Source organism: Meriones unguiculatus, chromosome 8 (genome assembly GCF_030254825.1).
Source record: "Meriones unguiculatus strain TT.TT164.6M chromosome 8, Bangor_MerUng_6.1, whole genome shotgun sequence".
Lineage (NCBI taxonomy): Eukaryota > Metazoa > Chordata > Mammalia > Rodentia > Muridae > Meriones > Meriones unguiculatus.
Window position 1 is genome coordinate 116,551,244 of NC_083356.1, and position 27,966 is coordinate 116,579,209.

Here is a 27,966-nt window from a genome sequence, read left to right on the forward strand (position 1 = left end):
GGTCTCATATTTAATCCCGATTCACTGATGGCAAATAAAATTTGAGGTAAGCTTCGAAGAGTCCCCGGATTCTTGACATCCATCAACTGGGTCTCTTGGGGTGCTTTGAGAGACCCAGCTTTCTGCACAATTAATATACAGCAACTGATCTCTCCATGTGCTCACAAACCTGGGATGCTATATTGTGCTCACTCGTAATTTATCATAAATAAATAAAATATAAACCGTATTTCTAAACATGCCCCTTTGCCCAAATCTAAGGACTCCCATTCTTAGTGTTAAAAGCTAAGGAACCTAGTATATGTGAAAGAGACAGCTCTGTTTATTGTGTATCGAAATCCGAGAAGAAGCCTCCATTTCCTTTAGTATTTTCCCAGGCTTATTTCTCTTTTCACCGATGCACTGTTCTTAAGCCTTGCTGTGGGACTTAGTCATGGATTTTCCTTGTATCACTCTGTCTGTCTCCTTTGCACAGTTTATCAAAATGTGAAAGAAGAAATATACTGACTGATTTTTATGTGACCACATCAGGACTTTTTGAGAATGAAAGAAAGAGAGTTGCCAGCCATCATATGTTATTTCTGCATACAGAAGGCTGAGGCAGGGGGATTGTTGTGAGTTCAAGACCCATGTGGGGTTAGATAACCAACCCTGTCTCCAACAAAAGACAAAAGAAGGTTGACAGATGCCAGAGACTTGTGTTGAAATCTTCTTGCAAACGAGGTGACTTTATGTTCAGACGGAGAAAGGCTACAAAACAGACTCCACTAACATTGGGGCATGTGTACATGGCATTCGTTAGAGTCTTGTACTTTTAATGTTTTTTCTAGTTCCAAAATATCTTATAATACAGTGATAATTTAAACATTAAGTCTTGGAAGCAGTTAAAGATAACTAAATATGATAGAGAAAACCAATCAAAAATGCTTCACTTATACATTAAAGATCTACTCAACACAAGGATCTTACAAGACACATCGTTGGGTTTTGATACTTCTCCCTTCTGTGACTTGCCTAGGTGAGCATTTGCAGCGTTATTTGGATGCAATAATCACCATTTGCCCCAAACACATCTTGAGTTCAGGATCTGATACTAAGTATGTACTAGACTCCCCGGATGCAGAAGAAAGTCGTTTGGGGATAGACTCAGTCCACCAGCCCTGAGCTTGGTAGGGAGAATCATTGTGTGCTTAAATCAATAATACTTTATTAATGCCAAATAAATGCTTGGCTACATTCGTCTTCAGAAGAAAGAAAAGCTAGGACCAAAACTACCCCACTCCCTCAGATAATAACTAAACTTGCATGGAGGTGTGTGGTGTGCTACGATCATGGAGAGGGTGGTATGTCGCAGCTGATGGCAGTCCCTAGCCGCTGTGGACATCCTGGTCCCAACAGGCTGACGTGCTCGGCAGTCACCACAGTTAACACGGAGAGAGTCTGGCTGCAGAGTGTCGATGTGACAGTCTGATCCTTCCTGTCCTTTGAGGACGAAGGCTGACAGCTGCTCTTCTCCTTTTACTGTTTTCACCACACTTGATCTCTGACTGTCAAAGAAGGACCTCTCATTTGAAAAGCAGGGCCAGCTGTGGCAGGAGGCTGTTAGGCTTACTCAGAAGCCCTGCTGGCTATCAAAAGAAGTCCGCTGCTACTATCCAACTTGAAAAATCCTCTGCCTAAAATCGCTGACTGGAGTGTGTCACTCACCAGCCTGTGCTTAGGGCTTTGTAATGAGACATTGCCACTGCCTCTTGGAGCAAAGAAGAAGAATTCCACCAGAAGCACATAGGGCCTGCAGTAAATGCAGTTAGAGCCCAAACATGGTCCTGGCTCTCCCGTATCTGAGATGTGTGATAATTGGAGGTATCACTACAGGTGTCCTTCCTGTAGAGCCAGGGCTGCCTGTTGGGAGGTCTCTGGCTTGCAGACAGATTCCTCACATTAGAGGTGCCCTAGCAGAGCCCCATGAACCACCAACAGTGCCCTCCGGACATCTGTGTAGAAGACAAAGCAGCTTATGTAGAGTACTACAAAGAAACTTTCAAAGCGCTGGGGCTAGAGTAAGTGGAAATGTACCAAGCCACAGCTCAGTATAGTGATGTTGGCCCTTGTGCACTGGATTTAAAACCTAAGAGAAGTCACACGCTTTTTGCTGAGTGCTCCCTCACTGCTGCCATTCACGGGACCTGTAAACTCAAGCCTCGAACCATCTCAGCTAGAACATGCTGATTGGATCAGGGCAGGACTTCCTGGGAGCATCCTGCTTTTCAAAACACTTGGACTGGCCTGGGAGGGATTACCTGCTTCTCTTGTGTCTGAGAGAAGGAGAAAGTGCTGGACTGAGACCTCCTACCGGGGTGACTCTGCAGGACTGGGCACCTTCTGGGCTGCAGACATGACAAACATGCAATTCGTGACGTGCTGTCTCCAAACGCAAAGACGGCCAGCCATTTCGGCCATCATGCTCTCCTTGCGTGATGCAGAATCTCCACAGACCCAGCTATCCAGTAGCCAGGTTCTCAGCATGAGCGGGCTGTACATGCAGCATGGAAAGAAAGGCAGAGACCTCGGCCGTGATCTCTGCTACACTCCGCCTTTGGCCTAGGCTGCTACAAATACTAAGTTTTCTAAGTGTTCGGATACTTTTCAGAATGTCACTATTTCCTTCAAGCCTGGAATAGTTTGGTTACAAAAATGTTTGAATTTTTCAATTCAGCATAAGCTACCTCATTCTTTATTTTCTATTATAACTTAAAAAAATGATCATGTCCAAAACCTTTTGAAATTACAAATAAAATGTTCTTTTTGAAAAGCTCTGAAAACACGCAGGGCATATAAACTTTAATAAATAAATGTTCTCTGTAGATTTTTTTGACACAGAGTGGAGTTTTTGTGGTTTGATTACAGCCTCCTGGTGTATATCCAGTAGACTCTCTCCTGTACATGTATTAGACATTTTATAAAAATGGACTGTTCCCTCTCTGCTGCCAGATCTTTGCTTTCTATTGATCCTCATTTGTAAAATGCTGTACGTTACCAGGTTGATCTTGGTGCAACAGAGGCAAGTTCAGACTGAGAAATGTCAAATGGCCTGGTAGTGATACATGTGTTAGAAAGGAAGCTAAGAAGAGTATGTGCTGAGAGGTCCTTGTAAGGGCTCATGAAGCTGACGTGTTTAGAAGCGTGTGCGCCATACACCGGGCACCGTGACAGTATTAATAACTGTGAGTGTTTCCCCACACCTGTGTTCTCAAACAGACCAGTTGCTCCCTCACAGCAAGTACCTGGAAAGTCATTAACTGCTGCTCCCGAGCTCCACCTCAGGCAGACACTGCTGCTGTTGAAACCCAACAACTGTTTGAATTGAGCAGACGCTCACGGCAAGCCACGTTCTTTGTCTGTGACAGTCTTGCCTTCCTTGCTCTACAGACAGCTGAACATGAGAAGGACTCTTGCTCGCTCGGGTAGTTTAAAGGCTTCTCTGTTGTATGCTATAGGACGGAGGGACGAGTCATCCCAGAAAACACGCCAGCGCCTGGAAGGCCTGCCACTCACCGGAGGCCTGCCCAGAAGGCTTTTCTCAGGGACTTGAGGACTGGTTCTATGCACTGGTTCTCCACTTAGACATATTGTATTTATTGTTCATATTTCTGATATACATCATGAGAGAAGGTGAGCAATAAGATATATTAACACAAAGGTCAATAAACCCCATAATTATTGAGGAAAGACATACTTTTATTTGAAAATAAAGTAATAAGCCAGAGTCAAGAAATGAATCCATCAGGACATTCTCCCCCTGCCGCTCTGCTTTCTTTCTGAAAGTATCTGATCTTCAGCAGGCAGCTGAGCTTTTCTGCTCAATATGGGTAAACGAAGGTCTGAGTGGATGACACCGAAGAAAGATGGATGAGCGCGGGAAGGAGCAAATAGAAACTTAGTGGCAGGTGGACACTTTTCAGGCCTGATGACTCTCAGAAACCGTTTACCAGGCAGCTTTAAATCACAGTCAGGAGCGAGGTGCTGCCTCAGTAACTCAGGTACCACCATCGGGAGAGGTAAACGTGCCTCGTGGAGCGCATGTCTGCCGAACTTCGAGGGTTCTTTATTCTGAGGGTTCACACGTGAGCGCCACAGCCTTGGAGTGATATGAAATCATTAGAGTTTATAGAAAGAGAGTTTGTGTATCTCACTAAATTCTCAAAAGTGTCTGTGATATAAATCATTTCAGAGCCAGGTGCTGAATTTCAAAAGAAGGAGGAAATAAAAGGCTATTGGGAAAATACAAAACCAAAATAAATAAATAAATAAATAAATAAAACAAAGGGAGAAAATGATAGTTTAAAACTTAGAAGCAAAGAACAAGCTCCAGCCCTCCACCTTCAGGGCAAAGATGGAGGGAGAAGGGGCAGGCATGACAACAGTTTCCCCAGATCTGCCACGGCTCGGGAGCTAGAGGCAGAATAGAATACAGTGGATGGATAAGGAAACAGTGAGTCCCCATCTCTCCTACATAGCGGAGGCCTTGTTCTCTCCCTAACCTGTGCAGGAAGCACCATCCTGGCGGACAGCAGGAAAGGGTACCTGTGGAGAGCAGAGAATCATGGGAAAGCCACAGCTCATCCTTTGTTTCAGCATTTTCACTGTTCTAGGCGGCAGATTCGAGAGTCGGCAGACATGAGGTCAGATCTAGCATTTGGGGGCCTCCACCAAAAGACAGACGTCTGGTCAGCCTACAGCAACGCCTGGCACTAGGCAGGCACTGCCCTGGTGTGTAGGCTGAGCCTCAGATCACGTCGCTTGTGAGTGTGGATGGTCAGCCAAAGACTTTTGGGAGAACACAAAGAAAGAGCTCAGAGAACACAGGCAGTTCAAAGGGACAAAAGAACATATCAGAAATGTTAACTTCTTCAGAGAGGTAGGAAAAGAGATCACACATCTGTGGGAGAAGAACAATACGGTATTAGAAAAAGAGCAGGAAAATGCTTATAAATTTAAAACTCATGGAAAGAAAGAAGAATAGTCTGCACAGGAGATGGAAGAAAAAAGATCTTTAAAAGATCTTTTTTGAATCGATGTTCAACCTATTGGGAAGTGTGCTGAGGGGCTGCTGAGACAGCTCAGCAGGGAAAGGTGCCACGCCTGACAACTTGAGTTAGGTCTCCCACAGCCACGCGGTGGAATAAGAGAGCAGACTCCTGAAAGTGCCCTCCCTGCTCACCCTACGGCTCGTCCATGCGTAGACACCTGTGTAAAGGTTAAATAAGCAAGTGTAACTTAAACCGTGCTGAAGAAAACAACAACAAAAAGATTTGAGGAGCCATGCACTGGAGAAGCAGAGCCTGCAGATTAGACTTCGAATGTGAACAGAATGGCAAGAAAATCCTGCACCAATTATATATTCACGAGCTTACTAAACACTAGCAATAGAGAGGACGTTTGGAAGCAGGCAACCTAACACAGAAAGTATTAGGAATTAAAAATGGCATATTCTGCCCAAAAGCAACTTTACAAACCAGACAACAAAGTAATTAGTGTTTGAGAACCCTGAGAGAAATTATTTGCCCCTAGACTAGTTAGGCAAACTAGCAGTTGGGTGTGAGAATAGAATAAAGGCCCCTCACACCAACCGCTCAAAGCCTTGGAACAAGTGGCTACCCAATAAAGGGACACGGGAAAGCATAGGTTGCAAGAGAGAAGAGACCATCCCCCGGTGGGAAAAGTGGAAGGCCAGAGAGGGGACAAACTGGACCTGACGACCCCACGGACACAAAAGATCACATGAGTGTGAGACTTTTTGTTCTCTTCAAAATTGTTTGATAGATTTTTTTTTTTAAAGTCATGAAGGATACGGAAAGGTCTAGATGTTTAAAAGAAATCTGAACTCCAGGAAATAAAAGTATTAAAGAAAAGAGTCATAGTGTATTAGTCAGCAGGGCAGAACTTACAGGGTGATCAGCTCTGGGCATGGGTGACGCTGGGAATGGAGGGGAGGTGCAGGGACCGTCACCTGTCATTTGCCACCACACCACCAATGTCTCAAGGCCCACTGGGGAAGGATGTAGGAATGTGGTCCCCTCTGCCCTGCGGCAGCTGTGAGGCACAGGATGGAGCCTCTCTGTGACTCGATTTCCTCATCTGTAAATAGGGATAATAATAGCTGTTATCTCATAAGACTGGTAAAGAAAGCATTAAGTAAGCTAAGCAAGTGGAAACTCCTGAGAGAGTTTATGGAAACATAGGGATGCCTGTGTAAATATTTGGTGAATAATCAAGTGCTAAAACGTACGTATTTGGTAGTGATGTCACCAAGTTAGGTAAACAAGTGAATTTGGTTGCCTTTAGGCATCGGAAAGTAGGAATAATGTAGGACTGCAGAAGTTTGGCTTTAGGTTTCTTAGAAAACTATTACAGGTAATAAAAAGAAACAAAAACTGATATCCAACAAGTTTTAAAATGAAGGGTGCGCGAAAGCTTTGGCGATGACTTTGGCAATAGCCCCAGGCAGTTTATTAACATTTTTATTTCTTGTGTAAGTGACGTCATATGTATTTCCAATCTAGCCAAGGAACCGAGTCAGTTTTTGAGAAACAAAATTGCCAATATGGGAATCTGTTGCTCAGTTATTTCTGTGATAAAACCACAACTAATTAAAAAAAAAAGGTTTTCATTGCCCTATAAGAGGCTTACAGGTACTAGGCTGTGATGTGAGATTTGTGGAGGAGAAACATGCATGAAAAGTCATTTCAAGCTCCCTCTCCTCCTCCTACCCTGTGATACAGAATTTAATAAGCAGTGGAACGGGAGACTTGCGCTGCAAGAGGGAGGGGCAGTAAAAGCCTCGGATGGAGGGGCTCTTTCTCCCAAAGATGTGCTTTCTCCTCCCAACTAATGAAAGGGCCCCTGGAGCCAGAGAATTGGTACTGTTCTTGTGCCCATTATGATGCCCAACTGCTCTCAGCAGGAATTACGCCCCAGCCATGCAGCTCAGGCAGCAACCGGGATCAGAAACAAAGACTGCCCTTGATTATCAGTCCCGGGAAACCATTTAACCCTCAGCTTTCAGTACTTACCTGTATGCATTTCAACTGTCCATCAGCCTGGTATGGATTAAGGGATTTATAATTCTAGAATAACATCAAGAAGTAATTTGAGTGCTTCTCTATTCCTCCATTTATTATGAAGGGCGGTTTGGCTGTGTTTGGCTGTGTTTGTTTACTCTCATTTGAGTAACAGCTAGGAGATAGAACTGTTCAACTTTGAATGTCCCTTCGTGTCCCCCTACTTCCAAATGCGATACTTATCATACTGTGTGCAATGGCGAAACACATTTCACTCTGGACCTTTCCCAAACTGTCGGTGTGGAGAGCACAAGCTCTAAAAGAAAAATGGGGATGGAACAGGCTGACCTTTGCCCTGGTGTGACGGCAGCCCCCACCTGCGGGGCCCTTAGGCCAAGCAACTGACCACTCGACACAGTGTCAGCTAAGAGGGTGACAATTAACCACTTCCTTAAATGATGTGGGCATGAGACCAGCCGACGGCTGTTCAGCCAACTGAGTTTCCCCAGTCTCCCTGCCCCTGGCACTGACTTGCCATTGTCCCTTCTTCCCAGACGGCTGGGTTTCAAGAGATTCTGACCGAGGTGGAAATTTTAGCGGTGATTGTGGGATGCCTGTGTCATGACCTCGACCACAGGGGAACCAACAATGCCTTCCAAGCTAAGTAAGTGTTCTAATTGTTGTGATTTTAATGCATTTGCCTTTCTGTTCAGAGCCAAAGGTGACCAGCGCTAAAGAGTGAAGCATTAATTTCTGGCATCAGAGGCCAAGGCCACGCAGGCTTGGGCATGCATGTCAGGGGGCCCATCCATCTTTATAATTCCCCATTCTTCTTTTAATTGCAAATTTGCCCTTCATGTCATGCTTGTTGGTTTGGTCTGCCTCTGCTGACCTCAGGCAGAGAGCACAGTTCAGGTTTTCAAAGTCCTATCCGTTCACTTTCAGCCCATCTGCCTCCATCTCATGACAAGCTGCTTGGACCCGCTACACTCAAATGTGGTTTTGAGATGATTAGAATAAAAATGGGCTCAGGAAGATTAACGAGATAAAGATTGCCTTGCTCTTCCCATTCCTAGTCCCATGAAAAGATGGAAACAGACAAAGGAATCTCATAGACACAGGGATGGGTACGCGACTGTTCACCCTGCACAGAAGTCACGAGGTAGACCAGTCTGTCCCCGGATAAGTTGGACAGATAAGTTGTCCCCAGAAAGCCACGTCTTGGTGGCTCGTGTTGTGGTAAGGGCCATAGGACATAGGCGTGTTAGAAATACAGGCGTCAGGACTCTTGCAGTGGGGTCAGGTTTTAATGCTCTTTGAACTAGGTATCTGTGAAGATGGTCAGGGAGTGTGGAGGAGATGTTTCAGATGGAAACAGTGAGACAGGCTTCTGTAGAGATGCGGGATTAGCTCTCAAATGACAGATTTCAAAGTTCTCAGAGAAGGTAGACCTCCACTAGCTAAAACTCCAACGACCCACTGTCAGTGAACCAAGTGCTCCCAGCCTGTCATTTCTTCTATTCCCCGAACCACCTCCTGAGTCAGACATTGGTGTCTTGGGCCCTTGTGTTTGGGCTAGTCTAGCAAACTGTTTTGACCACGCGTCCTTCTCTCCGTCCTTCCTCCTATAGCCCACCGCTTCAAGCTTTCCTCCTCCATACCCAGTGTCTAACAGTTCCTTAACCCTCTTAAACTTCTATGACATTCAGCCTGCAAGCACCCAGCCTTAGCTCACTCTGACAATTCAATTTCTTGCTGCCCTGTCTAGACTTGTCAAAGCCCTGGGAGGAAATACCACAGTTATGCGAGCTTGCGTCACGATAGATGTACGCCTTCCTCAGCTCAGCTGTGGGCTCCGGACGCCATGCCAATCTCTGCGCGTGCTCCACCAGCTCAGCCGGCATTGCTCTCACAGTTACATTCCCGGGTGTTCCCCGTCCCTAAGCCCCACTGCCTCCTCACACCATATACACATCACCTTGCCTCCTACCTCACGGAGAAAATTGAGGCCATCAATCCAGAACTCTCTCAATTTCCTCCCCTGCCACCTACACACTTATCTGTCCCTCCCATCCTTTCTTCTTTCCCTCCTATCTCAATGAAAACGCTGTCTTTCCCACGTCTGAGGCCAATCCTGCCACCTCTGGACCTTTCCTGCCTCTCTCCTGTGGGACTCGTCCCCATCAATCTCCCTCCCTGCATCTACATCTTCCTGCTATGGGTGCTTTGCATCTCGTTAACAGGAACACTTCTGCTCCATCTTGAAAAATCCACCTTCACCCTCCACTTGTCTTTATAGCGACTGTTCTGTTTCCTTCCTTCCTTCCTAGGCAAGCTTCTCAGAAAGGCATCTGTGCTGCTGGTTGTCTTTGCTTCCTCCAACCCCTGCCTTTGCACAGGGCTTTTGAGCCCCATCTCATAAGGAAAGCTGTCCTCAATGGCCTCAATTTCCAAAGCTGTTGTACCCTTTACCATACCCTCCATTCTTGGCCCTGCATGCCATGGGTTGTATTTTCTTACTGCCTCCTTCCTAAACTTCTCTTCACTTTTTCCTCACAAAAGACATTTATCTATCTGTGTAGCTTTTCTTCTCAGTTTGCCTCAAGGCCTCTCTCCTTGTGTCCCCCCATTGCTCTCCTGTGCAAGGCCTCCACCCATCTACTCCTGAGCTGCATCTCAGAGCCATAATTCACATGTGCTTGTCCCCAGGTACTCCTACCAGCTGTTGGAAGAACATCCTGCATAAAGACCCAGAGTTCTCTCGTTTTTATTTTCCCCCTTTATCCGTGCCTCTTGGCAGCCTCAGTGTCATCCCATCAAACCATCTCATCTTGGAGCAACTTCTGCTTTTTTTTTTTTTTTTTTTTTTTTTATCTCTTCTGATGCTGCAACAGAAATCCCAGCTCTTGAGCTGGCGAGGTGGCTCAGAGGTTAAGGGCACTGGCTGTTCCTCCAGAGGTCCTGAGTTCAATTCCTAGCAACCACATGGTGGCTCATAACCATCTATAATGAGATCTTGTGCTCTCTTCTGGTATATAGGCATACATGCAGGCAAAATATCGTATACATGATAAATCTTATAAGAAAAAAGAAAAGAAAAAAAAGAAAGAAAGAAAGCCCAGTCCTTCTCTACCTGCTTGGTACTCTGAAAAATCTTTTCTCATGCACAAAGGTGTTCATGTCACTCTCCTGCTTCATCCTCAGCCTCCTGTGAATTTTAGATATTTATATTCCTTAGTTTATCCCCGTAAGGCTCCTTTATATCAGACTCTGGCTTATTTCTCTGGCTTAGCACTGACTTACCCATCCATTCATCCCAGACAGAAGGGACTTGGTCTCAGTGAGGCCCTGCTAGCTCACGTCTCTCTGGTGGCCATTGCTCTGTTTCCCCCTTCAGAAATGCCCTTCTGCCCCTTTTCGCCACAGCTCTTCTGAACACATCACTTCCAGGGTTCCACCCTGATGCACACTCCCCTTGTCGTTGTTTCACGCCTTCATAGTGCTTTGACAATGTCTTTCCAAAAATATGCACCTTGCTCCATTTGAATTGCTGACTTTCAGATGTATCCCCTCCTCCTCCTCTTCAGGGCCTGCCACCCCACAGGGCCAGAAACAATCGTATGTTGTTTTTTATAGACCTTCTCATCGAGTCTCTGGATTTTTAAATAAATGTGCCCTTTTACAGATGCAGATGGTGAAACATAGCCTTTAAATGCAAGGCTATAAATAAATATAAATAAATAAACACAAGGCTTGAAGCCTATTAATGTGCACACCATGTGTGCCGTTTGACTGTTTCTTATTTAAAGATTGTCTGAATTTCCTGATAAAAAAAAAAAAAACAAAAAAAACAAAAAAAAACCTCCTCTTTTCTGTGCCAACTGTATACTGTCAGTATGTTTTCCTCCAGGACCTTCTTCCCAGCCCCCTACCACATCGCCACTGATGCAGAAAGAGTAGCTAACTAGTTAGAATTGTGTCTGTGAGTCAAGAACGAGCTCTGCGGGTAATTCTTCGAAGAGTGGCACGCGCGACGGCGCAGCGCTCCTGACCCTCCACAGCCAGCCTGTGTGTCACACTGAACGGGGCCACCCTCCTCGACATTCACCCCTCAGCAGATTAGACCAGGAGCCCACCCCTAACCAAAGACAGACCAACAGACAGGGCTGCGCATGCTCACGACACTGCACCCGCCAGCTGTAGAGAGCTGAGCTGTGGCTCCTCGCAGACTTGCAGCCGCTGCTGGGAGAACAGATGCTGTCTCCACACAGAGTAGATGAGAGAAACAAGAAAGGAGTGCGGGAGGAAGATGATGGCCAGAGAGACATGAAGTGTAGAGAAAGTGAGGGGAAAAAAAACAAACAGCCTTCAATCCTGTCTCTCCCATTACTTTTCCTACTTCTGGGGCATGCAGCCATTCCTACACCCGAATCAGGGTTCCCCTGTCCTTTAACCTAGCCTCTTCCTGAAAAAAACTCATTGTTTCACATTTTTGTTTCTTGCAAATACCAGACCGGAGACAAGGAAAATGATAATTTGCTCCTTAACTCTGCTAAGCCCTCACCCGTACTTCTGTATATAAGTTTTGTCTCCATTTTACAGCTTGTCCAAATTTACCAACCAAAACGTGGTGTAATGGCAATCAGATCTGGGCTCTCTGATTCCAAAACAAACAAAAAACCATTTTTTAACTCTTCAATGTTTTCTTTGACTTTTTACATCCATCTTGGACTCTTGATACTGCTCTTTCAGTTTTTCCAGATAAGCCTTAGAAACCTAAAATATATCCTGATATCCAGCAACTCAAAATACAGTGCTGTAATCGTTGTGGAACTGAGCTAAACCTTTCATACCAATCAGTATCTTAATCTTTCAAAAGCGGGAGTGAATGCCCCCACCTCTCAGGTCAGCTGCCCGTGGGTGAGCAATGTTCAGAGTTGTCAGGTGAGTCATAAGTCACCGACATGAGATGCTTGTGTATGCTCCAATCCCACCATCCACTCTACGTGTTCTACGGTGGTAGAGATGTCCTCTCGCACCCAGTTTCGCAGCTCATAGATGTCCATTGGCCCTGCTACCACCCCGCAAAGTCATGCTTGGATTCAGAACACTATTGACAATTTGACCTCACTTCAGAGTCCACTTGACAGTGAATGTCGGAAGAGACTTAGCACATTCTTTAGCGATTAGGATAAGATTTATTCAGGGAGTGTACCATGGTTTAACATCCATAGGAAGAAACCTGTAATCTCTTCCCGTTCTTCAATAATAGTGTTTTCTATGTCCAAGGCCTTGTTCTAGGCGTTCTGAGAGAGGTAAAAGGTGCATCAGACAAGCCCTTCTTTTGAACTTTTCATAGTCTAAACCCAAACTTTTAGGTGACTTTGGCAGTGGAACTTACATGCCACAGTTATTAGATGGCAAAGCTTAGGCTTCCTTTTTGCCACGTATAAAGCTATAAAAAGGAAAAACAGGAGACTTTTAGCAAGGGACAAATTACTATATAAAATGCAAAATGCCTCTACACTAAAGAAGTGTGACTTTAGTTAGAGCACCAATTTGATTTATACTCTTAGCCTTTCTGATAAGTGAACCTTTGCATTTTCATATTTTATCTTTAATTTTTAAGTATTGGAGTGCGTGCAGTGAATGATCAATAGAGAGGCCACCAATACCACAGTGCTCTGAAATTGCTCTTCCCTCTGTTCTCCGGGGACAGCACTGCTCACTCATCCCCCTCTCTATTGCAGCTGCCCCTGATGATTAAATATCAGTACGGCCCAGCTTTGTAGTATATTCTCCTAGGAGACCCCTCCTATTCATTTCTAGCATAATCTCTTACACTCATTTCTTGGGAATGAAAACCCATCTTGTCGCTTTCGGCCAGGTCCCAGAAGTGAAATACTAGGGCGCATTAATCTGCCCTGACAACCTAATCCCAGTCCTCACCACCTCCCGGCTTCCTAATTACCTTTCATAGTTTGCCTTCTTAAAGTTTCCTCGAAGCCACGGCTGCACACTGCCATTAATTCTCTTCTCTCAAAGAATGTGCATCTCCAGGGTGTGAGGAAGGGGTACCGTGGTGTGCCCGGGCTTGCGGTGTCTGCACGAAGCGATGAACGCGTGTGGAAACAGAACTTCCGCCTTTGCCTTTTAGCACCTTTCCCCTCTGTGTACTGCCAGTCTAAGAAAGACTCTGTCTGGGGTGATCCAAGCTATAATGCATCTCAGAAACAGTCACATTTAGAAATTACCACGCTTCCCCTCTCTCTCTTCCCTTACACCATGTATGCAAGCACATATGCACGTACATACATATGACCATATTTCTGCAACTATGGGGTATGTGCCCAAAGCCAGTGATAGGATAGATATATTTGCCACAGACAATCAAAATGAGATGCGGTGTTCAAGTCAATCTTCTCATATGGCCGATGGAAGATATTTTTCATTTAAAAAGTAGGAGCATATATATTCATGCAGTGTTTTACATGAAAGACGAGAGCTCTTTAGGAATGGCCTTATGATCAGGAAAGAGCACACACGGCTCCATATCATGCCCTCCCTGTAGAACCACAGTGCGTGTTTTCACATATTGCTGCCCCCGGGGAACCCTTTAATAAGTGGCTTGAACTTTCAAAGCCAGCGTTTCTCCAAGTTATTTGACGCTGGAACCCTTTTTACTTCAGCTCCTCCTATCTTTTGGCATTTCAAAGAAGTAATAGTCTGTAGAATGTTTATTGAGCAACATTTATCCTGACAGATGGGTTTATCTTCTGCCATCATGCTTATTTTCTGTTTTTCTTTTAAACTGGCTTTTGTTCTCAGAGATCCTAGGACATTCACAGCATGTGAGGACATAAGGGCATGGGCAGACAGACTTCCAGGTGAGCCTTGGCCAGGAAAGAAAGCAGTCAGAGGTTTGGAAGTCTTAGAAGTACTGGTCGGAACTATATACAGTCATACAAATCAGGGGTCTGTAGGAAACAGAAAAATTGCTTCAGTGACTCTACTGAAGTTAGTACCAGTAATTTAGCATCCATCCTCTGGATGCTAAGACAGCTCCTTGCCTATAAGAAGCTGAGTATTTTAGTATTGGTCAGAGCAAGTATTCTACATGAATCTGGAAGACTGTGAGCCTCCTGAAGGTAGGATCCATGGATTACACATCTGTATTTCATGTGCCTGGAACCTGACAATATAATAATCATCAGTGCTTGTTGGTTACATTAATGATAGGTACATGAATCCATGCATACATGAATGGATGAATGAATTCCAACATCATATCATGTGTGTTTCCAAGACAGATGACAACTGACTTTAACTGTTAACCTATCAGTAAGATTAGCCTGACCTTTGTTCCCTTCTCAGATGCTGTAGTGAGCCTGGGCCAGGCTTATGGAAGTAACAGACACCTGACTAAACTCTAGTTCCCTCCTTCACTAACACCTCTCCTCAACCTGACCTTGCCGCATCTCCCAGTATGCAGCAGTGCTGACTCTCCAGGGGCCACAGATACTCTGGACCCCAGAAAACGATGGTGGCCTTGGCTTGCTTCATGTTAGAGGTGCAAGGCATCTTGGGATTGAAACCCTTCTTATATACAGGCTTTTCTTCTCACACCAGCAGGGCAGGCTATGAGCTGGCAATCTCCAGCCTTTGCAAGTTAAAGCCTGACTGTCCTTCCAGTCCTCCCGTAAGCTCCCTGCAATAAGGCAGCATGAAAAACCAGGACCTGGATGAATCCGCAACTGAGTCCTAAAATGGTTCTTTGATTCCCTGGATCTCTTTTGACCCCTAACGTGCTCCAAAGCTTATTACAAAGTAACAGTTGGAAATGAACTGTTGGACCTCCTTTAAAAAGTTCTTTGCTGGACTGGCACTGTTGAGGGCTAGGCTCTTCTATGATCCCCCCAGGTCTCAATGAACATTTTCTTCATTTAAGATGGAAATGTCTGTGTGTTTTAATTATCTGTTAATAATTAATGTAAGTGCCTATCCGCTCCCTATCTGGCACTATGACAGGCACTTTCAAGCATTTTATTGTAGTCTCATAAACAACAGATGAGGCAGACGTACAGCATGATTTCAGAGACAAAGAAACTGAGCCTCAAAGTCAAGCAATTGCCCAAAGCGAAGGAAGAGCTGAGACTTCAGATGGGAGGAATTCTCTAGTCTTCTACACCAAGATATGATGGGGACCTTGGGTGAGCAGACTCTAACAGAAGGTTGTTAAAACATACGCAGAGTAAATAAGGAAGACTGAAGAATATTCTCCAAATCTTTTCCAGTGGAGAGTCAAGCACTTATGATATGAGAAAGTTTCTGTGCACACTCAGAGACATGTAAGGCTTAGTTCATGAAGCCTACACGGGTCTCAGGGCCAAAAGTTATAACACGCTTGCATGCACACACACATACACATATATACACATACATACCACACGTACACCCAGGTACATGCACACACACATACACACGCACACATACACACGCACACTCGCCCGCAACACTTGGGGTCTGTCCTGTTGCTACACGTTTTACTTTTCTCATTTTCTCGTGGTCACATCTCATCTCTCACCAGCCTGTCAACTCATCAAAGTCTAGGCCTGTGCCTCATTCACTGTATGCCATTCGTAGCGTCCATCAACAAATGGAAAGTTCTGGAAGAGTTTGCTTAAGAGCTGCATGTTACCTAGAATGCACTTGCTGGTTGTCCACCACCCAAAGCAGCGTAGTGCAAAGAGCGGGTACGGGAAGCAGTAAGGTGAAGGGCCATGCCTACTGAGCCTTCCGTTCTCTTTCAGGAGTGACTCAGCACTGGCCCAGCTCTACGGGACCTCGGCGACCTTGGAGCACCACCATTTTAACCATGCCGTGATGATCCTTCAGAGTGAGGTACGACCAGCTCTGCGTCTCCCCTCTAAGAAGGCCAACTAAACAATCCTGTTCTCTCTGCGCTGTGCCGAGTCCAGAGCCGCAGAAGAGGCTGTGTTTAAGTTAAACCCAGACCGCGTTGCCTTTGGCGAACCTATCACACGTCAGGGGCCTTGTTCCGGGCCTTCCCCAGCTGACCCAGTTGGCGTCACTGGAGGTTTTGCCTCTTCACTTGCTGGTAGCGGTTGTTAACAGAGCATCACCTTGATTTTCGTTAAAGGACAGAGCCTACCGAGGAGAAGATTTATTCCTGAGTGGCCCAGCTTCCCCATTTTGGGAAACTCAATGCCATGGAAAGAGAGTGTGGAAACAGTAAGGGCCAAGCTTTGATAGTGAAACTTAGATTTTTTGGGGGGTGGAGGGTAGGACCACATTTGAAAGTGAGAGATGACCACTAACCTCGAGGCCAGGGCTAAAGCCTTATTTTGCTTCCTGCAGCAACATGGGACTTAGATGGCATTGGAGTGTTGACTTCTCTCTCTCTGCAGAGAAAAACAGAAACCACTGGCTGACCCTGGCTGCGGAACCTGAGTTTTTTACTCACCAGGGAGACGGTTAATTATTTGAAGGCATACAGACTGTTTTGTTTTTTTATTTTTCAGGCCAGGAAAGGATCATCTATCCCCTGTTATTTATCAGCTCTCTAGCTTTGCCATTAATTATCATTGTTATTATCGTCATTACGCCCCTACCTCACTGGAATGGCAGCACTAAATTTGGAGGGTCTTTTTTTCCTCTAGACTATCCGGAGAAAGTGTGTCTTTTGTAATATCACCTCAAAAAAGAGACCCACCACTCCCAAGCCTGAGCAGGGAATAGGGCAAGGCAGCCTGCAGCCAGACATGCTGTTTCCTCATTTAGGAACAATGCTCCTAGGTAAGGCCCTGGGAACTGACGGAGCAGGCTTCCTGTGCACTATGGATCTGGACTATAAAAGCCCCATGTTCGCCGAGAGCCGTGGAGTAGGTAGAGATAGCAGGCCTTTGGTTTGCTTGGCTTTTCTGGCAAATGTGATGAGTCCCTACCTCTGACCCCAGAAAGCCTCACCTTTGTAATGGTGGGGGTCACGAACAGTCAGCTGCCTTAGGCTTGCAGCATCTAAACATGACCCATTGGTCAGCCTCCACTCCAGCTGCTTCCGAGTGATAATGAGCAGTGAAAGTGGAAGCAGGCTCCACGCCTCTGGGTCCCACAACCACTCCATTCTACCATCAGGAAGGCAGATGCTACCACGGTCCCACTTTCCAATTTACACAGATGTGCAGGGGCTAGAGGGCTTGACGCCTCCAGACCTTTCACCCTCCACACCCTGGGTCTCCCATCCATCCATGCTGTGCTTGCTGGTTCCCTAAGCCTGGAGTGAAAGTAATATTGGTGAGAGACTCATTTTCCACTCAGAGATCAAACCTTAAGGTGCTGGTCAAGGTCAGTTTGCATATTTGGTAATATGCAAGGTACTTAATGATATGCAAAATACTTGCAATCTAACTTCTGTAAATTAAAGCTGATTTGGCTGGCTTTGAACTCACAAAGAACAATACTGTTTACCATGTCCTTTAGAAGCAAGCAGTAAAAGGCAGGTCACAAAATAACCAGGCCCTTCAAGAGTGGGTGAGTTCTCCTGTCTAAATGCAAACTTTTACTCTGACTCACTCCTAAGGTTGTCTTGCCTCCAGCGGGTGACACGTTGCTGAAACCAGACGACCATTTCCCTCAAAGCTTCGAACTACTTTTCCCCAGGCTTCAGAATACTTGCTTGTAACTGTTCCATGAGGTGACGCTCAGGTGAAATAGAAGAAAAACCTGGGTGAAATAGAAAAAAAACCTGGGCAACACCAGGGTCTAGCTCTGCTTGGATTCTTTGTCCTTGTAATCGCTGAACAAAGGCCTGAAAGCATGCCCTTGAAAATTACGATCACTGCTGGACCCAGTCCCAGGTGGGACCGACAGCCTGTGGTCCAGGAGAGGAGGGTTCACCCAGTGAAATGAATTAGCTCGGCAAAGTGGCTCACCAACTAGCGCTTGATTAAAGTGAAATTGCTAATTGATATTCTGGTTCCCCGGATGAATTAATTCACCTCTCACGGAGAATAGTTTATTCTCGAGAAGCCATTTGCCCCTTTCCTTCCCTACCATTTTCTGGCTCTCAATCCTAGCTTCAAATTGGTCCAGTTCCCAGGCCACGCGCTTATGAGTTCATATTTCATGCTAAGAAAAGCAGGTAAAAGAAGCCCTGGCTTGGCAAGAACCCAGAGTCGATGGCAGTCTCACCGCTGGGGGGTTCCCCGCCTTCCTAACGAGCAGCCGGGCTGCCAAGTGAGTCTGCCTCTGGAGGGAAGAATGCTTTCCAGGGCATGGGGGCAGAGCCGCTCTGCAGTCTTTGTTTGGTAAAGGACTTCATCAGAGTCCGAACGATGGCTCCTTCATCCTAGCTCTTGAGCCCACGCTTCATCGGAGCGCACGACAGTGAGGTCGGTCCAGCAGGGGAGGGAGCTCTTCGGCCCCTCCTGTGCCCTGCAGGCTGTTTCGCCACATCTCTGGCCTCTCCCATTAAATGTTACAAGTGTCCCTGCCAGTCACGACCATCCAAAATGTCTCTATTTGATCCCAAAGCTTCCACTGTCTAAATCTTCCCCTACTGAGGTCTCATGACCTTTGCTCCCCCTCAAAGTTGCTTGTCACACCAGCAAGGGTTTCAAGAATGCCAGCTAAGTGCATCGTCGTAGTAGAAGTAGTATTTCTTTTTGGACCAGAAACATTCCCAAATGTTTAGTCCACTCCCCCGCTATGTACTTCCGGATCTGTTAGAACACAGGCCCACACATTTTCCCAGTTCCCTGCCACACGGGACAGACAAGAAAGTACTCCTTGTTCGGCCTCCCCAGAAGGAACTCACTTTCTGGCCGTGCTGTCTGCCAGGACCTCTGTTTGCATCTGTAAAAGCTTTGTTAAGCTTTGGGCTGGAGCAAGGGCCTGCGGTTAAGGGTGTTTGCTACTTTTCCGGAGGACCTGAGTTCAGGTCCCAGCACTCAAGCCAGGTACCTCACAACCACCTGTCACTCCAGCTTTGGCAAATCTGACGCCCTCCTCTGGTCTCCGAGGCACCCACATACACTCACGTAAACCCACACATCCATCCACACACACATACACACATCAACAGAAATAAAAATGAAAACTTTTCACTTAAAACTTTAAATTGTGTGTATGTCCTCTGTTTAATGTAGGGAAACCACACAGTTATCAACTACGGATTTGACGGTGTTGTTTGTGGTGTTCCTTCTCGTTTCAGGGTCACAACATCTTTGCTAACTTGTCCTCCAAGGACTACAGCGACCTCATGCAGCTCCTGAAGCAGTCGATACTAGCCACGGACCTCACGCTGTACTTTGAGTAGGTATTGGCACCTGTCTGTTTAGCAAACGGACACTAACACTGTCTTTCATGAAATTCTGGGTCCGTACTGAATGTTGTATATTATTCCAGCCTTGCTATCAGAGTCTCCCTTATCTAAACGAAGTCCATTGTGACAGTGTGCACACCGCAAGGATTTGTGGCTACGGTGACAAGTCTAAAGTCCTTCTTATGGTTGGTGAGCCGCCTTGAGCTCTCATGACTCTGGGGCTGAGCGCTGGTCATGCCATTTCACATGCTGCCGAGGACAGCTGTTTTCACGTGTTGTCTGTCTCTGCAATGGCGATGATGGGCGTGGACAATATCCATGATGGAAGGGTGACAAGAAACCTGAATCTGTGTTCCTTACCCCTCCCATCTCCAGTTTGTACTTTGAACAGCAGGGTCAGGCCCCATGTTCTACCAGAATTGTCCTGTCAGTGGTCACCAAAGACTGCCGGTCTTTTCTAGCTTTCTTTACAGGAACTCTTACTGAAGTCTCACTGCCCAGTTCTACTCTTCTCTCCCAGCACCCAGTATGTAAAAGTAACTTTTATTCACCTGTTTCATTTGTTGGCTCAGAGGCTTACTTTCTTCTTCTGTAAACCTAGGCCTAGTCCTGGAAGCTTCTAGCCTCCATACAGTCTAATCTAGGCCAAGAATGTTTTCAGCCTCTGAGGATTACTGCTTAATAAGCTCACCCTTTCTTGTTCTTTCTGAGCTCATCACTGGCCGGTTCAACTCAGCTGTTCTACCTCAAACGCCTCTCCCAGCTGACTTATTCAATCTGGCTTTTCTCTCAGCCCCTGAGTTGCTCTGCTCGGCCTCAAACTAACTCAAGCAATCTATTCTAATCTTCTGGCTCCTTCTCATTCTCTGGCTTGTTCCATATTAACCTGAGTTCTCTCTCTCCATAACCTGTCTATTACTACCCTGTAAAACAACAAACAAACAAACAAACAAACAAAAACTGCCTCCTCTGTCTCTTCATTGCCCCTTAAGTAGCTTCCCTTTCCTTTCTCTTCTCCTGAGAGTTGGCCATATCCTATTCTGTCAAGACTTTCTCTGATTTGTCACTGCTTCTTTCACTTTCAAACATGGGTGCTTTCTTCTACAAACTAACTTTACTGTCATTGTTTGGGATTAAAAGCATTCACCACCGTGTCTGGACCTATGCTTTTCTTTACCTAAAACTCAGATCTGCTTGCCTCTGTTTCCTGGATTAAAGTTGTGTCTGTATTCCAGCCGGGTCACTCAGACCTTGAAGGTCTTTGGATGTGCTCTCTTGCCAGCGCAGCCATGTTCTGAATTAACATTCCTCTGCACAGGTGCTTTCCCCAAATCCTCTGTGGGTTTCTAAGCCTTCTTCCTCTGAGTCCTGTCACCCATGCTCTGCTCTCTCTACTGAGATCCTCTTCATGACCCCGCGTCTTTGCTGTCCCACGCAGGTCTCCTCCAGTTGGGCGGGCCTGTGAAGCTCCATTCTAACTCCCTGCATTGCAAACACACACACCCAACTTCCATCCACACGGTATTCACGGAAACTTTTTAGCTTGACTATCAAAAAACCTTCCTCATAGCTTCCTCTATACTTTTCATTTTTAAAAAAAGATTTTATTTTTAAATTATATGCATATATGGGTGGGCATGAGTGTTGTGCCCACGGAGACGAGAAGAGAGTGTCAGATTCTCTGGACCTGGAGTTACAGGCAGTTGTGAGCCACCAGACATGGGTGCTGGAAACCTCACCCAGGTCTTCTGCCTGAACAGCGCACTTTGAACCACTGCGCCATCTCTCTGGCCCCACTTTTTCTTTGCACTATTGTCTTCCATTTCTCCCCCTAGAGTATCTGTCTACACTGGTCATACCTGACTACATACTATCCTTTGAAACAGTGGTATGTCTTTTATACAAGAATCATATCGTCATTCCTTCAGAGAATCCCATCCCCACCCCTGCTTCATCATCTCCCTGAACTGGTTTTTTGTTTGTTTGTTTGTTTGTTTTTTGTCTTTTCTACCACTTTCTCTTTGAAGTCTTGCTGTACCTTCACACTGCATCAATTATAATTATATAATTATAATTAGGTCCAACAGTAGGAAATAGGCAACCCAAAGCAACAATTTCTCCATTATATAAACGAAGTCCAGAGACCCGCAGCCTGCTGGTGGTACAGGAGCTACTGAAGGCCTCATGGACCCAGGCTTCCTTTCTCCACTATTAATAGCATCAAGGTAGGTAGGGAAAGCAAGACTTTGCTCTGGATAGTCATGGAGCCCTATTAATAGTGGAGAGGGTGTTGGGTGGAAAGTGGGCAGACCATGCCACAGGCATTTATTACTGAATCTTGCTGTTAGATTATTCCATGGAACAGTGGATGGAGTAAAGGCTGTGAATGATATCAGCCAGAGTTTAAATTCCTTTCTGCCACCCCCCATGACCAGGCAAGCCAGCTTGTGTGTCTCTCTGGAAAAAAGCCAGAGAAATGAAAAGAGGAGTTCTGGGGAGAAGTGCAGGGTGGGAAAAAGAAGCAGGTCTCAGATAAAGGAGTTTGATGGGCTAGATCAAGACTCTGGATTTTCTCAAATGAAAGCCCAGAACCCAGTCACTCTGAACTTAAGGGGTCTATGAGCCACACACCCAAAGCTGTCAGCCTCAAAGTAATAACAAACAACCGAAGTGTGCCTGTGTGTGTGTATGGGTGTGTATGTGTCTGTGTTTACCCATTAAATTTGGAAATATACTTAGGTACAATTTTTATCTAAAACTCAAATTTAACTGGACTTTCTTTTATTTAGTGAGTCATTTTCTCTCTCTCCCTCTCTCTCTCATATACACACACACATCCAAATTAGCCTTTAATTTCTGAATGTGACACACAAACAGGCAACCAAAGATCAGAGCGGTTTTATGTTCCTCTAATGAAAAACAGAGGCTAAGAAGAAAAAAAAAGTAATATAGAGAAAAGGCAGTTGTTAATACCCTCGAGGAAGTCAGAGGCTGTATCCATTAAACAATAACAGCCTTCTTCCGGAAATAACATGAGGAAGCATGAAGAGGAAAGCTCTGAATAACACCATGATGATTAAAAGGAAAACACGTGAAAGCTCTGGGAAGTTCAGTCGACAGAGTAAGGGCAGCAGGGTGAGACTGTTTCTTGTGCCATTTAGAGCGCTTAAACTTGTTACCCACATGGCCCATTTTCCATTTAACAAATACAAAAGGTTACACATGTGACAGGGAGATGGCTCAGCGGGTAAAGATACTTGCTGCTATAACTGACTGCCTGGGTTTGATCTCCAGAACACACACAGGCACATACACAGACACAGACATACAGATATACACATACACAGACACATACACACCACATCGAGGCTGGACAAGGCAACCCTGTAGGAGGAAAAGGCGCGCCTAGTTTCTGGACATGGGGGTGACTCTCATATTCTCTTGCTTGTGTGATAAGTACTTTGCTATTCCCCTAGCCTGACAAATACAAACCTTAACTAAAATAAAAACGTCTTCCTTTAAGAGCCCCAGGCTCTGCCACTGACTAGCTATATGCCACCAAACACATCGTTTCCTCTGAGATGCCTTCCTTTGTGTGTGCAATGGCAGTGACTTACGTTACATATATTAAATGTCTTGTGGGTGGTGACACCAACAACATCATTTGCTTTACACTCTACTTGTTTCACACGCTCTGCGGCCCTTGGGCTGCCTTCACTTCACTGCCGCCTCTTTTTCTACACTGATGCTCCTGGATTTAGGATTCACGAAGAACCCATGTCATGATGCTTTTGTTTCCCGGCACTTGCACTATCTTGTGTTATTTTTCTCAAAGCAGAAGCATTTTCTAAACCAAGTTTTCAAGTAACTCCTAAGGGGACAAAAGAGGGAAAAACAAAGAAAAAAACACCCTCAGCATTCGGTGTCCATTTATCAAGCTCTGTTAGGGATGTGAGGAGTCAGGAATGACCGCTGGAATGCAGCCGAGGAAGTTGGTTGCGAGTCCTTTGCTCATTACTCTGTTCTTATCTTAACGCTGCAGCCCCTGCTAATGTTTGCTGACTCCCACAGAAGCTGTCTTGCTCTCCTTCTGTCAGCATTATTGTTTTTGAGGTTCTGAATAGCTCATTCTCTAATCTAGACCTCCAGAGGACTAGTCTGCATGCCGGCCTAAAGCTGCATGAAAATGTGGCCATATTTTCAGCCCAAACAATCCCTCAGGTTGATGAGGGAGGAACAGCTACTATATACGTAGTTACATGGCTGCTTATATTTCACCAGCGTACAAGTAAGGAGCTGGAAGACATGTCAGAGATGATGTCATCCACTTGACCTCATCTGCTTGGCGGATCAGGCACTAATGGTTGAATGGGATAGCTTGGGTCACAAAAGCAAATTTTTGGCAAAATTTGAGTCTGGACTTCCCACAGCCACCACATTCCTTCTCTGGTAGATGAATCAAGAAACAGTTTTGTCTGAATCATAGTACATTCTATAGCAACGCTGATCCAACCTAGTGAATGCCAATCAGTTTAACTGAATAACTAATTGGGTCCCCTAAGCTCTTGCCTGAAACACAGTTGGGGGCAAAGGCCTGCATGCATCTAGTTTAACTTTGCAAACAACACTGAAGATAAAGGGCTGGGACAGGGAAGACTTTGGAGGATGTGCCCCTGTTGGTCACCACAGTGGTCAGCTAGGGACCATCTTGAAGGGACCATTTGAGAAGTCTCTAATTGGCCTCCAGCCTCCATCCCCACGAACCCACATTTGCCCTGAGGCTTACAAACTCCTGTGCACCTCCAGGCTGTATGTACTCGGGGCCTGAGAACTCCTACAACTGTCTCTGGTCCCACGTGTGCGGACTCCAAGTATGTGAGGGCCCATAAGCTCTGCACAGCTCAGCAGGGGCAGGAGTTGTGGTATTGGTGGCCCTAGCAATAACTGGAGAAAGATAAAGCCAAGAGGACACAGGTGACAACTATGACCAGTTCTTGAGGTCCAGTTATCATTGGCTCTTCGGTTCTTACTGCAAAAAAAAAACAAAAATAAGAAAATAAAAAAGTTATGTTGGAATTGACCAAACTATAAAGGAAAAAGAAAGTCACTCTAGAAATGCTTTATCAAGAGCCAGCTACATGACTCGTGAGAGTCTTTCACTTAGCCTCCCCTCTCTGCCTTGGTTTCCTTGTTAGGAATTTGAGTTTGGACATTTGGCTCAGGCCCATTTGCCAGGGGCCCAGTGCCCGCCAATGGAGCTTGCCTATGGGGAAAAGCTCTGATAATTTAAAACACTTTATAAAAAAGAAATCATTCCGCCAGGAACTTTGCAAAATACACACAGTGAAAGATGTCACTAGGGGTGGGCAGAGAGAGGGAGAGATCTGCAATCACAAATGTTAAAACATCAGAGATGTCACCGATGCCCTGTGATGTTTGGACTGTTTCTATCCAACAAAGACACGCTTTTACTACTCCTGCAGTTAGTGGTGAAAACTGCAGGTGATGTGTCCCCTGTCCATACTTAGGAGCTTTGCACACACATGGCCTGTTTAATTCTAGCAGCAGTCTGAGGAGACGGGTAGTCCTCTGAGAAACAGACTCTCGTTGCATTTTCAGTTGTTTTGTGTGTGTGCGTGTGTCTCTGTGGGTGTGTACACGCGATGGTGCACGCAGGAGGTCGAAGAACAACGTGATGTAGTCAGTTCTCTCCTTCCACTAGGTGGGTCCAAAAAATTAGACTCAGATGATCAGGCTCGGCACCATTCTCCTTTACCCCCTGAGCCATCCTGTCAGCCCATTAGATACAGATAATCTTGTTCACTGCATAGCATGAATGGGGAAACTGAGAACTGGGGAGCTTCAGCAAACTGCTTCCAGCGTTTAGTGGTACATCTGGGATTTCAACAGGCAGTTGGGTTCTAATGTGTCTCATCCTTCTGCCATTCTCTCTGCAGTTATCTATTTAGTAGTTTAAGAGTAATGAAAGGAAACTAAGGCTCCATCCTGGAAGCGCTTAGGCGTTAGTGACAGCAGCAGCTCCAGTGCAGACACGCCTGAGTTTCAAACTCAAGAGGTACAAGGCCAACTAGTACTCCACCACCCAGAGGGATTCTATGTCCATTTAGCAAAATAATGGTAGCAATCCTCCCCTGAAGCACTGGACCTCTGTAGCCATGTGTGTGCAAAGCTCCTAAGTATGGACAGGGGACACATCACCTGCAGTTTTCACCACTAACTGCAGGAGTAGTAAAAGCGTGTCTTTGTTGGATAGAAACAGTCCAAACATCACAGGGCATCGGTGACATCTCTGATGTTTTAACATTTGTGATTGCAGATCTCTCCCTCTCTCTGCCCACCCCTAGTGACATCTTTCACTGTGTGTATTTTGCAAAGTTCCTGGCGGAATGATTTCTTTTTTATAAAGTGTTTTAAATTATCAGAGCTTTTCCCCATAGGCAAGCTCCATTGGCGGGCACTGGGCCCCTGGCAAATGGGCCTGAGCCAAATGTCCAAACTCAAATTCCTAACAAGGAAACCAAGGCAGAGAGGGGAGGCTAAGTGAAAGACTCTCACGAGTCATGTAGCTGGCTCTTGATAAAGCATTTCTAGAGTGACTTTCTTTTTCCTTTATAGTTTGGTCAATTCCAACATAACTTTTTTATTTTCTTATTTTTGTTTTTTTTTTGCAGTAAGAACCGAAGAGCCAATGATAACTGGACCTCAAGAACTGGTCATAGTTGTCACCTGTGTCCTCTTGGCTTTATCTTTCTCCAGTTATTGCTAGGGCCACCAATACCACAACTCCTGCCCCTGCTGAGCTGTGCAGAGCTTATGGGCCCTCACATACTTGGAGTCCGCACACGTGGGACCAGAGACAGTTGTAGGAGTTCTCAGGCCCCGAGTACATACAGCCTTCATCAGCAACTATGGGAAATGCCCAAATGAATGGTTCCTTTGCCATTGACCTTCCAAAGGGTTGCAGTAAGTAGTTTGTTTCAAAAACATCTGGTGACAGTCATATGTGCTAAATTATTTTAGATTGTTTAGAATAATAGTTTAACCTTCCTTTGAAAAAAATTACTATAATATCAAGATAATTATTAAAATATATAGTGTGGATTAAACAAGTATTGCTGCTGCTATTCAAACAGAAATGTTCACTCATCCATCGTTCGGTGAGTGTTTGTGTTCTGTGTATTAAACTTCCACAGCTGCCTGCACTCAGCCAGTCACAGGATTGGAAAGGGGACACTGGTGAGCAGTAAGATGTTAGTGACCAATGGAGGTTAACCCATCACTGTCTTTCTTGTGTTTTAACACAGCCAGATGAGTTAGCCCATGGGAGCTCTTCTAAGGTTAAGGCAGAAGGTCTGTGGTAGGTTGATAGGAAAGGTTTTCAGTGGTTCCTGACATATTTCAAACTGTCTTTAGACAACTCACATACATATCCCCCTTTGCCATGATACGATGATGGAACAAAAACCGGGAAGTTCCGACCCTGATGCTTTCTTTATGCCAGCATCATGCTTCCCATCAAGAATCTGTAGGGAGGTGACATGTGACTCTCGCCATTAGGAATCCAGATCCCCATGGGAAAGAGGAGAAGGACACAGCCACATACACAGCTCTGCTATCACCGCAGAGAGTGACGGGAGCAAGCTCCGCCCTTTTTAAACTCCACTTTACTTGGGGTGTTTAGGCCTCTACCTCCTTTCCAACATCCCAACCCTACGGAGGGGAGAGAAGTTAGTGAGAAGAGGGGGCACAGACCTCTTAACTTCTCCTGGCTATTTAGGGTAGATGGGTTTTTAAGGCTGTATACCAATCTGGGGGCCCTCTATGAGATAGTTTCTCCAACCAAGGACCATGTATGGTTATAACCTAGAACCCCTGCTCGGATGTAGCTCATGGTAGCTCAGTAACCAAGTGGGTTCCCTAGTAAGGGGAACAGGAACTATTTCTGACATGAACTCAATGACTGGCTCCTTTATCCCCCCCCCCCAAGGGAGGAACAGTCTTACTAGGCCACAAAGGAGGACATGGCAGCCAGTCCTGAAGATACCTAATAAGCTAGGGTCAGATGGAAGGGGAGGAGGACCTCCCCTAGCAGTGGACTTGGAAAGGGTCAGGGAGGAGATAAGGGAGGGAGAGTGGGATTGGGAAGGAATAAAGGAGGGGGCTACGGCTGGGATACAAAGCAAACAACCTGTGATTAATATAAAAATAAAATTAAAATTAAAAAAAAGAAAAGAAAAGAAAAAAATAGTAAAGGCAGCCAGCGATCTCCTCCAAGCTGCTTCGCCCCGAAGCATTTCTCACCATGTTTGCTCCAAACTGCCACACTGTCCGTCTCTGGTCTCTCCAAACTGCCACTCACCACAGGCCACTTTCTCTTTCTAGACTCTCATATCCATCAGAGTCGTAGGCCACTCCCTTCTCCATGCCACATGAGGAAGGCTGCTACCAGATGACAAGAGCCACACCCCAAACAAGACAGTTATCAGCTGTGAACAAACTAAAGCCCAACTAAAACCCCACACTTGAGATTGAAACAAAAGC

The 27,966-nt window shown here is 45.6% G+C and overlaps 1 protein-coding gene and 1 long non-coding RNA gene across 2 annotated transcripts in view; one reads left to right on the forward strand and one right to left on the reverse strand.

The window, feature by feature from the left end:
* Pde11a (phosphodiesterase 11A) overlaps window positions 1-27,966 on the forward strand; it is a 324,698-nt gene that overhangs the window by 241,349 nt on the left and 55,383 nt on the right. The window contains exons 13-15 of the mRNA XM_060390423.1: window positions 7,616-7,725; window positions 15,872-15,962; window positions 19,294-19,394. Of these exons, the coding sequence (XP_060246406.1) occupies window positions 7,616-7,725; window positions 15,872-15,962; window positions 19,294-19,394 (302 nt within the window). The remainder of the gene's footprint in view (window positions 1-7,615; window positions 7,726-15,871; window positions 15,963-19,293; window positions 19,395-27,966) is intronic.
* LOC132655932 (uncharacterized) lies at window positions 3,892-27,807 on the reverse strand. The gene is made up of 3 exons (XR_009593899.1): window positions 27,727-27,807; window positions 5,949-6,138; window positions 3,892-4,138 (listed from the first exon to the last, which is right to left on the reverse strand). It is a non-coding gene; the product is annotated as an uncharacterized LOC132655932 (long non-coding RNA).